Genomic DNA, 12,050 nt, shown 5'->3' with positions numbered 1-12,050 from the left:
AAAGAGTTAACAAGATGGCAGTAGTCTTTTGGGCTAATACTTTTTTGTATGCTTGTATGCTGCACATAGATCCTTGGTTTATGGAACACTCTGGTAGTTCAGACAGAGATGATTTCTTTTTGCCTTCCTATAATTACAGATTCAGGGGGAAGACATTGATATCCAACAAGTCTGTTGTGACCAGAATTTATTTGGGAAATACAGGGACAGATGGGTGAATATGGAGCCTTTAGTCTAGTTTATAGACATTGGTGAATATCTTTGAGGCATTTGTGTCCTGTCTTGGAATCTGATAATAGATATGGCTAATAAGAGTGTCATTTGGCTAGAACAGGGGGCGTACATGAGGCTTGAAAGTGTGATCATTCTGAGAACCTGACTGGAGGGGTAGAAGTGAGAGATGAGCAAGGGGTTAATCATTCAGGACTAACAATACTTATAGAAGTTTAAATTTTACATTTTAGCCATTTAAATGGATGCAAGATATTAAAATGAAGGAAGACTTGAGAAGAAGGCAGTAAGAAGTGATGTTTAAAGGACTCTAGCTCTAGTATGGGTGGTCTTTATCACAGAAGATGGAAAAAAGTGGGAAAGTTTGGAAGTTAGTTGGCTGAGACAGAACTTGGCATTGTTTCCAATGTAAGTGGCCAGATGGAGAATCTAAGAGCATTCCCAGATTTCAGGTTGGGGAAGATGAGTAGGTAATTTATAGGAAGAGAAGTAAGAGTGTGTGTGTGTGTGTGTGTGTGTGTGTGTGTGTGTGTGTGTGAATGAATGAATGAATGAATGAATGAATGAATATGCTGGGGGAGTTAAAACTTGGACATTTTAAAGTTTCTTCTGATTTCATTTGGTTTCTGTTCCTTTGTAGGTAGCAGCAGGTGCTGAGTATTTACCAAGGATTAGGCATTTGAGATATAAAGGTGAACTAAGGTGTTTTTTGCTCTTTGAATGTAGGACCTGGTGAGGTGGTGTACACACACATACACTGTTTCCTTATAAGCTCAGCCTAGGTTAGCTGAGCCGGGCGGTGGTGGCGCACGCCTTTATTCCCAGCACTCGGGAGGCAGAGCCAGGCGGATCTCTGTGAGTTCGAGGCCAGCCTGATCTACAGAGCGAGATCCAGGAAAAGTGGAAAGCTACACAGAGAAACCCTGCCTCGAAAACAAAACAAAACAAAACAAAAAAAGGTTAGCTGATAGGAATATTTCAGACATGGGTCTTGGATGTTGCTGGAAAAATTCATATAGCTTAATATGTATTTGAACAAAAGTTGCTAGGGCAGAAAGTACTTAGATTTTCTTAGGCATGGGGAAGGGTATTGCACATAAAGTAAGTACAAATGATGTGGCTGGAACATACCCTGTGTGCTTGGGGTGTTTTCATGGAAACAGATGGAAGAGGATAGGATATTGGGAAGATGATAAGACAAATATGCTAAGGAATTTGCCATTTATTTGGTTATTACAGCAAAAACTATAGGAGTAGAAGTGAGGTTGGTGAAAAACTATTCTGATAGCAGTATATACAGAATCAGTTTCAGGGAGAGACCTGATAGCAAAACAGCTGTCCTGGAACCCTTCTGTAGACCAGGCTGGCCTAGAACTCAGAGATCTTTCTGCCTCTGCCTCCTGAGTGCTGAGATTAAAGGTGTGTATCACCATTGCCTGGCTGGAGGCTTTAAAAAAATTAGAATTTTATTTATCTTGATTGAGTATGCATTTGGTGTGTGGGTTAGAGGAGACCTTTGTGGAGTTGTTTGCCTTACCTTAAATGGGTTCTAGGATTTGAATTCAGTTGTTCAGGCTTGTGGGGCAAGTGCCTTTAGCTACTGAATCATCTGTCTTTCTGGCCCCTCTACGAGATTTTAAAAATACATAACATGACACTTTACCTGTCTATACTCCTGTACGTATTCCTTTTGAACAAATTCTGAAGATTATTGAAAACCAAGAAGTGTGCAGTGATAAATTAACACACAGTTTAGGTTTAATGTGAATATGGCATTGAGGTAATTAAAAAACAAAACTATTGTTGATTAAAAGACAAAACTATTTTTGTTTATGTGTATGTGAGTGCATCTGTGGGTTTGTGTGTGTGTGTGTGTGCGCGTGTGCGTGTGCGCGCTCAGAATGTGTAAAATCCCCTGGAGCTGGAATTACAAGTAGTTGTGAACTGCCAACTTTAGTGCTGGGAACTGAACTCAGGTCTTAAGGCAAAAGCAATAATTTTTAACCACTGAGCCCTGGGTCTAGCCTGTTCAGCTGATATTTTATTTTTCATGTGTCTGAGTATTTGCCTGCATGTATGTGTATGTACCACCTAATGTGCCTGGTGCTTAGGAAGGCCAGAAGAGGGTAAGATGTCACGTGGGCTCTTTGAACTGAACCTCTGTCTTCTGTAAGAGCAACAAGTGCTTTTATCTTCTGAGCTGTCACTCCAGTCCCCTGAACTCTCATCTATTTTTTCATTGTTTGTTTGTTTGAGGCAAGGTTTCACTATGTAGCCCTGGATGGTTTGGAACTCCCTATGTAGACCAGGCTAATCTCAAATTGGTTGAAGTTGTCCTATTTCTGCCTTCCAAGTGCTGGGATTAAAGGCATGTACCACCACACCTGGCTCTTTCTTTCTTTAAAAAAATTTTTTTCCCAATTTCACTTTTTTTTTTTTGGTTTTTCGAGACAGGGTTTCTCTGTGTAGCTTTGCGCCTTTCCTGGGACTCACTTGGTAGCCCAGGCTGGCCTCGAACTCACAGAGATCTGCCTGGCTCTGCCTCCCGAGTGCTGGGATTAAAGGCGTGCGCCACCACTGCCCATTCACTTTTTTGCGTGTGTGTGTGTGTGTGTGTGTGTGTGTGTGTGTGTGTGTGTGTGTGTATGGGTGTTTTACCTTTGTGTACGTCTCTGTACAATGAATGTGCAGTGCCTGTGGATGCCAGAAAATGATGTTAGATCCTCTGGAACTTTAGTTACAGATGATTGTGAGCCACCGTGAGGGTGCTGGAAATTGAATCAGTTTTTCTGAAAACAAAACTATTGCTTTTAACTGCAGAGCCATCTCTCCAGCCCCCTAAGTTTATTCATGTTTTATTTTTTGAGACAGGGTCTTTCTGTCCTGGTTGTCTTAGAACTACTATGTAGACCAGGCTGATCTTGAACTCACAGAGATTCAGCTGCCTCTGCTTCCCAAGTGCTGGGAATAAAGGCCTGTGCTAAACAGGTATACATGAGTAAGAGACCTGAACTTGAAATTCTGCAAGAGCAATATGTGCTGTCATCTGCTGAGCCATCTCTCTAACACTCCACTTCAAGCCCAGTTTTGTTTGGCATTGGGGAGGAAACCCACAGCATTCAGTGTGTTAAACAAGCCATCAATATATCAACTAAGTTGTATTTCCAGCCCCTCCACCCCACACCCCCACCTCGGAGACAGGGTTTCTTGTTTAGCCCTGGCTGTCCTGGAACTCTCTGTAGACCAGGCTGATCTTGAACTCACAGAGATCCACCTGCCTCTGCCTCCCAAGTGCTGGGATTAAAGGCCTGGTTCCTCCTCCTCCTCCTCCTCCTCCTCCTCCTCCTCCTTCTTCTTCTTATTATTATTATTTTAAACATGTTCCTCCCTCCCCCATGTTTATTTGTATGTGCCATGACACTGAACAACTTGGAGTCCGGTGTGGTCTCTTTCCACCGTATGTATGGGGGAATCAAACTCATTTTTCAGGCTTGGCAGGAGGAGCCTTTTACTAGCTGAGCCATCTTGGTAGGTAGCTGTAGCACGAATTGTTAGAAGTTCTTATTAATAAAAACAAACCAGGAGCCAGGTATTGGGGTGAACACTGAAAGTTCAGAGAAGTAGAACAGGCCATAGCTAACCTCACCTTGCCAACTTCTCAGCCTATCCTGTTTCCTCAAACTGGAACCTCTGAGTCCTCATCTGGAATGAATCTCAGCTGAACTGCTACTAAAAGCCTAAAAGTTTAACCAGGTTCTAGTTCCTGGTCCTCACGCCTTACATACCTTTCTGCTTCCTGCCATCACTCCTGGGATTAAAACTGTGTGTCGCCATGCCTGGCTGTTAACAGTGTGGCTTTGAACTCACAGAGATCCAGATGGATCTCTGCCTTCGGAATGCTAGGATTAAAGGCGTGTGTGCCACCATTTTCTGGCCTCTATATCTAGTGGCTGTTCTGTTCTCTGACCCCAGATAAGTTTATTAGGGTACACAATATATTGGGGAACACAATATCACCACAGGTAGCCCCTGCTATTTTTTTTGGTTTTGGTTTTGGTTTTTTTGAGACAGGGTTTTTCTGTGTAGTTTTGGTGCCTGTCCTGGAGCTCACTCTGTAGACCAGGCCGGTTTTGAACTCACAGAGATCCACCTGGCTCTACTTCCTGAGTGCTGTGATTAAAGGCATGTGCCACCACCACCCAGGGCCCCTGCTATTTGTATTACTGTTTATTTTGTGATTTTTCTGTATAATTTGTGACATGTATAAATTCTAAGTAGTTAAAGGTTCCTTCACTTTATGTTCAGTGTGCTGATAATAGACTTTCCCTGGATACTCCAGTGGAAAGTAAAAATATATGTAGTTAAAATAATCTTAATACAGTGTTGTCACATGCCTTTACACCCCATACTCAGGAGGCAAGACAGGAGGATTTCTTCAATTGGAAGCCAGCCTAGTGTACAGAGTGAGTTCCAGAGAAACCTTGTCTCAGAAACAAAACAAAACAGAACTCAATAATGTAAACAACAAGGAAGTAAAGATACTAAGCAATTCTTTGAATGGTGGCTTTAGATAACTTTCATTGAAAATTCATGTTCCAAACTATCTATGGTTTTTAAAATTTTTAAAAAATTTTAATTATTTGTGTATCTGTGTTTGGGTTTGTGCATTTGAATGTACTGCTCTTGAAGGCCAGAAGATTTCAAGTCTCCTAGAGCTGGAGTTATAGATGGTTCTGAGCCACCTGAATTGAGTGTTAGGAACCAAACGTGCCTCCTCTGCAACAATACTACACACTGTCCACTGGGCAGTCTTGCCAACTCCTGCATAGTTTATTACATTGTTGTGGTAGAAAGGGCCTGATAGATTCTTTAAAAGAAGAAAGTAAAAAAAAAACAAAACAAAACAAAAAAAAAACTAGACTATAGGGCTAGGAATATGTAGCTCTGTAAGTAGTCTGCTTGCCTAGCACACATGAAGTTCAATCTCTAGCACCTATCAGGTGTGATGACACAGCTGTAATCCCAACACTTTTGAGATGGAGGCAGGAGAATTGGAAGGTCAAGATCATCCTCAACTAATTAGAGAATTCAAGACTAACCCGGAATACATGAAACCCTGCCTAAATGAGACAAGACAAACCAAATCACACCCCAGAAAGAAACACATAAAGCATGTTGTTGTTGTTTTTGAGACAGGGTTTCTCTATAGTCTTGGCTGTCCTGGAACTTATTCTGTAGACCAGGCTGGACTCAAACTCACAGAGATCTGCCTGCCTTTGCCTTCTGAGTACTGGGATTAAAGGCATGAGCCAGGTGGTACACACTTAAACCCAGCGCTTGGAGTCACAGGCAGGCAGATCTCTGTGAGTTTGAGGTCAGCCTGGTCTAGAGAGAGTTCCAGGACAGCCAGGGCAGCTACACAGAGAAACTCTGTCTTGAGAGAGAAAGGGGGGGGGGCACTTATAGAAAGAGTTATACTTAATAAGATTGAATCAAGTGGGTCATTAAAATGATTGTCTATCAGAAGCGGACCAATTTTTTTCGTATGTTTATGTGTGTGGTGTGCACATTAGCATCCACATGGGTATACATGCAAATGTGTGTATGTGAAGGTCTGGGGTTGATTTGGGTTGTCTTCCTTGATCTCACTCTGCTTTCTTATATTGAATCTGACTGGAAACTGGATCTGATCTATTTGGCAGCTTGGTCTTGGTATTCCCTGTCTCTGCCTCCCTCCCACTGGGATTACAGGTTCTAGGGATCCAAGCTTCAGACTTTAAGCTTAAACAGCAAGCATTTATATCCATGGAGCCATTTTTCTAGCTTGGACTAATTTTTGATTGTGTAGGTTCAAGTATCTTTAATTATTAAATACCCATTAATGTGTTTTGTTTTAAAAGATTTTTTTTTTTATGTGTTTGTGTGAATGTGTTTGTGAGAGTGTAGATGCCTCCTCAGGAGGCCATTTGTGAGCTACCCAGTGTGGGTTCTGATATCTGAATTCTGGTTTTTAACTGCTCAATCATCTCTCTAGCCCACAGTAATGTGTTTTATTTTGAGATAGGACCTCAAGTAGAACAGGCTGGCCTTAAACCCCTGATTTTCCTGTCTACATCTTCCAAGTTCTGGTGTGCACCAGATTACAAGTGTGTGTCACCCTGCCCAGTTTCCATTAGTGCTTTTTCCACGTGAAAACTATTTGGAAACTTTTAAAGGAAAGAAAACTTAAATACTTCAATGTTAAAGCAGATCATTACAATTCACAGGTCAATAAGGAACAACTTGGCCTTTCCAGGTTGCAGTTGGTGATGTCTGGAAACTTGTTTTTGAGACAATGTTTCATACAGTCTAGAATGAACTTGAACTTCTCTGTCCTCCACTTCCCAAGTGCTGGAATTATGGGAGTGTGCTGTAACATTGGGCTAAAATCATACTGGAGGGGTGTGTGTGTGTGTGTGTGTGTGTGTGTGTGTGTGTGTGTGTTTGAAGTTTTGCAAACTTCAAACTGGTGATTGAAGTTTTGTAATCAAATGCAGAGAGAAGTAACTTCTGGGTATTTTAAAACCTTAGACATTCTCCCCTTGCCATACAAGAAGGGATTTGCTGGTGTAAAATGCTAAAGTGCCAATATTGAGGAGCCCAAATCTATACTATGTACTTTCCTGGCTGAGCTAGAGATTGGCTGTTTGTACCCAGAGGCAATGTTCTGTACCCCTTTCTGGCTAGATTTTGTGTAGGAACAAGTCATATGTGAGCAAATTAACTCCAAAAATCACTCCACTTGCAAAGAATGTACTTGTGATTTGAGAAGTGATAGAAGTAGTAGATAGCCTGTTACTGTGGCTCACACTTAGTTGGTTCTATTCGACTGCACCCACACCTGTATTGGTTGTCTATGTATTAGAGTATTTAGTTTGCTTTTTAACTTTCCTTCTATGGAACGCTGGAATTGCTCAGTTTAATTACAAAAGTTTTAGGTTTTTGAAACAAGGTTTCACTGTAGTTTAGGCAGGCCTGAAATTCACTAGCCAAGCAAGCCTGGAATTGGCAATGTTCTTCCTTCCTCAACCTCCTAAGTGCTAGGATTATAAGTATGAGCTTATGATATTTTAGTTTTTATTTTTTTATTTTATTTTATTTTTTTTGTTTTAGGGCAGGAAAGAGGGCTTGATGATTAACAGCATCTCCTTCCTGCCCTTCCACAGGACTGAGTTCAGTTCCCAGCAGCCAAGTTAGGCAGCTCACAACCACTTGTAATTCTGTCTTCAGGGAATCTGATGCTCTCTTCTGATCTCTAAGAGTACACACATAAACACATATGAAGTAAAAATTAGAAAACACATTTTTACAGGACATTTTTATTAATTTGTGTGTTGGTGTACATGTGTGAGTGTGAAGGTCAAGAGGACAGCTTACAGGACTCAGTTCTCTTCTATTTATGTGGGTTCTTGGGCATGACTCAGGTTGCCGGGCTTGGCTGCAAGTGCCATTCTCCGATCAGCTGTCTATCTGGTCTAGCACACTTTGTTTGTTGGTTGGTTTTTTGAGACAGGGTTTCTCTGTAGCTTTGAAGCCTGTCCTGGAACTCACTCTGTAGACCAGACTAGCCTTGAACTTATAGAGATCCGTCTGCCTCTGGCTCCTGAGTGCTGGGATTAAAGGCGTGCACCACTACTGCCCGCCTGAAGACAGTGTTCTAGCACACCTTTTAATGATTATTAATACTAACTTTTCGGCAACTCATTTAGTAGGTATTTTACCAACATTCAGCCCTCTTTTCCCTTGGTCTTATTTTAGGCACAGTTCTTAAGTTTTTTAACCTGTCTAACCAAAATTAGCACTTTTTAAAAAATGCATAATTAGTATATGAAAACCTGCAATACAAAAACTAAACATGTAGTTTTCTATGGAGAGTGTAGATAGGATTAATTCATGCTTACGAAGAATCTGTCTTATGTGCGTCTGATTTGGGTTGTGTTAAACTTTATCTTTTCTATTTGCTTTTAGATTTTGGTTCACTGTTTGATCTGGAACATGACTTACCAGATGAATTAATCAACTCTACGGAATTGGGACTAACCAATGGTGGCGATATTAGTCAGCTTCAGACAAGTCTTGGCATAGTGCAAGATGCAGCCTCTAAACATAAACAGCTGTCAGAATTGCTACGGTCTGGTAGTTCCCCTAACCTCAATATGGGGGTTGGTGGCCCAGGCCAAGTTATGGCCAGCCAGGCCCAACAGAACAGCCCTGGATTAGGTTTGATAAATAGCATGGTCAAAAGCCCAATGGCACAGACAGGCTTGACTTCTCCCAACATGGGGATGGGCAGTAGTGGACCAAATCAGGGTCCTACACAGTCCACAGCAGGTATGATGAACAGTCCGGTGAATCAGCCTACCATGGGAATGAACCCAGGGATGAATGCTGGCATGAATCCTGGAATGTTGGCTGCAGGCAATGGACAAGGGATAATGCCCAATCAAGTCATGAATGGTTCAATTGGAGCAGGACGGGGACGGCCGAATATGCAGTACCCCAATCCCGGCATGGGCAACGCTGGCAACTTACTGACTGAGCCACTACAGCAGGGTTCTCCTCAGATGGGAGGACAAACAGGATTGAGAGGCCCCCAGCCTCTTAAGGTGAGTTCTGTTTTTGTTTGTGTACAGAGTACCCATTTGGCTGTTTTAGTGATGCGGGAAGAGCTTGAAGTTACTCATTTATTCATGTGTTTATGTACCAAGGATCTAATATGTTGGTATAAGTTTTAAGAAGCTCTTTTATGAAATTTATAGAAAAGAAAAATATTTTGTTTTACACTTAACTGATATCTTGTACCTTCATTATTGTTCTAAAATTATTGCCTGTAGTTCCTAATCTTTCTGGCCTAACTATTGTAATATTTTCAATTCATTTTAGACTCCACATTATTCTCGTAGTTTCCTTATAAAAGTGCAATTTTAAGATAGTAGGTATTAACACTGTTTAGGTAGAGAATTCATTTGTTCTACTTCTTAGAGACTCATGTGAATGGGCGTGCGTGCAAGCTTGAGTGCATGCATACATGTATTTATTAAGACTAAGTCTTGGCTATTCTTGCAGAGCACCAGAGTTCAGTTCCTAGCACACACAAGTTGCTCACAACTGCCTGTAACTCCAGTTCCAGGGGATCCAACTCTTTCTGGCCTCTGTGGGTACATGCACATATATCCATTGTGCATAAAACCTTAATCAGGCACATTCACATATCCATAAATAAAAATATCTTGAAAAAAAAAAGTAGAAGACAAGGTCTTGCTATATACTTTGGTTGGCTAGAACTCACAATGTAGTCCAGGCTGATCTCAGTCTTAACAACTGTTCTCCTCCTGCCTCTGCTTCCCATGACCCACCATCTATAGTTTAGTCAGCTCCCCTTCCTCCATCTTAAATTTTTTCTTCACTCCAGCCTAGCACTTAGGGGGATGGGAAGGATGAGTGAGGGTAAGTATCTTTCACTTTAAACATTATTCATAGTTGATGACATTGTGGATTAAAAAAAGAAAAGAAAGAAACCTATGAAAATTTAACTAGCATTCTAGGTGGTTCAATAACCAGATGTTGGGCCTTGTTTGAAATTTTTTGTTTGTTTTGTTTTGTTTTGAGACAGTGTCTTACTATGTATCCTTGGCTGGCCTAGAATTCACTATGTAGACCTTACTGGTCTTGAATTCAGATCTGCCTGCCTCTGTAATGCTAGGATTAAGAGCATAGGCCACTGTACCCAGCTTTTTTGTATCTTTTTATTATTATTGCTTCTGACCCATTGAGTTTAATTAGGATTGCATACATGGGCATGGTGTTACTTACTGGAGCATGGGCAACTGTCCTGTGCTTATACCACTGGAGTAAATGAATTCTCCTTCCCTAGCAACTCTTAACTGCCACTCGTGAACTTCTCACCTATCCATGATGAGATGTTAATGGGCTCCATCTTGAGCAGGCTACCCTCTACTTCATAGTACTTTCCACTCCTTCTTTTGAAAATAGTGTGGGTGTGCATTCATTGTATGCTACAGCAGGTATATGGAGATACCAACAACTCTGAAGTTTTATTCTCTCCTTGTGTGCACACACTCTCCTTTACCCACTGAACCATTTTACTGCACATCTTGTTCAAGTAACCACATTTGCTGTGAGTTCATTATTGTAGCAGTCATATTGTGTCAGGCCTTTTTTTTTTTTTTCCTATTTTGAAATAGGGTTTCTCTGGCTATCCTGGAACTCGCTTGTAGACCAGGCTGTCCTCGAATTCACTGCTATCCGCTTACCTATACCTCCCAAGTGCTACGATTAAAGGCGCCGCCGCCGCCACCACCACCACCACCACCACCACCACCAGGCTTGTGGCTGGCATTTTATAGTGGTCCTCCTTTATGTTTCTTGAGCCTGTACAACCAGGCTGGCCTCAGACTCAGAGATCCTTCTGCCTCTGCCTCCTGAGTGCTGGGGTTGAAGGTGTGTGCCATCACCACCTGGTTTAAATTTTAAATAGGGAAATTCACATATAAAGAGTTTTTGTTAGCTTGAGACTGAGAGAGGTTTTCTTTGTGTAGTCCTGGCTGTCCTAGAACTCACTCTGTAGACCAGGCCTTGAACTCATAGAGATCTCCCTGCCTCTGCCTCTGGAGTGCTGGAAGTAAAGGTGTGTGCCATCATGACTGGCTATATATAAAGATTTTATTAGGACCAGATGATAAGAGGGTTTGCTTAGCATGTACAGAGCCCCACATTCAATTCCAAAGAATTGCATAAAATCAAATGTGGCAGCACATGCCTGTAATCCCAGCATGTGGGATCTGTAAGTAGGACCAGAGGTTCAAGGTCTTCTCCTGCTTTATAGGAAGTTAAAGACCAACCTTACCTCAAGGAGGAAAAAAAGGGGGGATTAGAGAGCTGGCTTCATTGGTAAAGGGTGTAGACAGACTTTTCTTTTTGAGCTGCCAGCTCAGAAAAAATGACACAGAGACCTATTATTAATTATGAAAGCTCGGTCTTAGCTTAGGCTTGTTTCTAACTAGCTCTCATAACTTAACCCATATTTTTTAATCTGTGATCTTCCACGTGTTCATTATTCCATCTCCATTCTGCCCATCCTTGTTATTCCACGTCTGGCTGGTGACTCTGCCTTCTTCCCAGAGTTCTTTATGTCCAGAAGCCTCACCTATACCTCCTGCCTAGCTTTTTATTAAATCGATTGCTAAATAGGTTGCAGTGGCATATCTTCACACAGTGGAAAGGAATATTACACCAAAAAAGGGCTTTCTTTCTTCTTCTTCTTCTTCTTCTTCTTCTTCTTCTTCTTCTTCTTCTTTTTTTTTTTGTTTGTTTGTTTGTCTCTTTGTTTTTGTTTTTGAGACAAGGTTTCTCTGTGTAGCCTTGGCTGTCCTGGTACTCTGCTTTGTAGATCAGGCTGGCCTCAAACTCAGATCCACCTGCCTCTATGCCACTTTAGTTCTGGGATTAAAGGCTTGTGTAATTGCCTGGCAAGAAAAAAAAAAACTTAAACTCAGCATGATATCACACACCTTTGATTCCAGCACTTTATAGGCAGAGCCACATGGATCAATCTCTGAATTAAAATCCAGCCTGGTCTACTGTTGAGAGTTCCAGGATTACCAGAGCTACATAGATACTGTCTCAAAAAACAAGGGGCTAGTGGGTGGGGGAGGTGTAGTGGGATGGATCTTGCCTCATTTAGGATGTAGTTCAGAGTTCAGTGTAGAATGTGTGCTTAATATGAACAAGACCATAGGATTGATCACCAGCACCCCTAA

The 12,050-nt window shown here is 41.6% G+C and overlaps 1 protein-coding gene across 1 annotated transcript in view; it reads left to right on the top strand.

Annotated features, from left to right (window-relative positions):
- Ep300 (E1A binding protein p300) overlaps positions 1–12,050 on the top strand; it is a 72,711-nt gene that overhangs the window by 10,334 nt on the left and 50,327 nt on the right. The window contains exon 2 of the mRNA XM_059247908.1: positions 8,239–8,876. Coding sequence (XP_059103891.1) covers positions 8,239–8,876 — 638 coding nt within the window. The remainder of the gene's footprint in view (positions 1–8,238; positions 8,877–12,050) is intronic.

Source organism: Peromyscus eremicus, chromosome 20, assembly GCF_949786415.1.
Source record: "Peromyscus eremicus chromosome 20, PerEre_H2_v1, whole genome shotgun sequence".
Classification (NCBI taxonomy): Eukaryota; Metazoa; Chordata; class Mammalia; order Rodentia; family Cricetidae; genus Peromyscus; species Peromyscus eremicus.
This window is presented reverse-complemented; position numbering and strand designations above follow the sequence as displayed.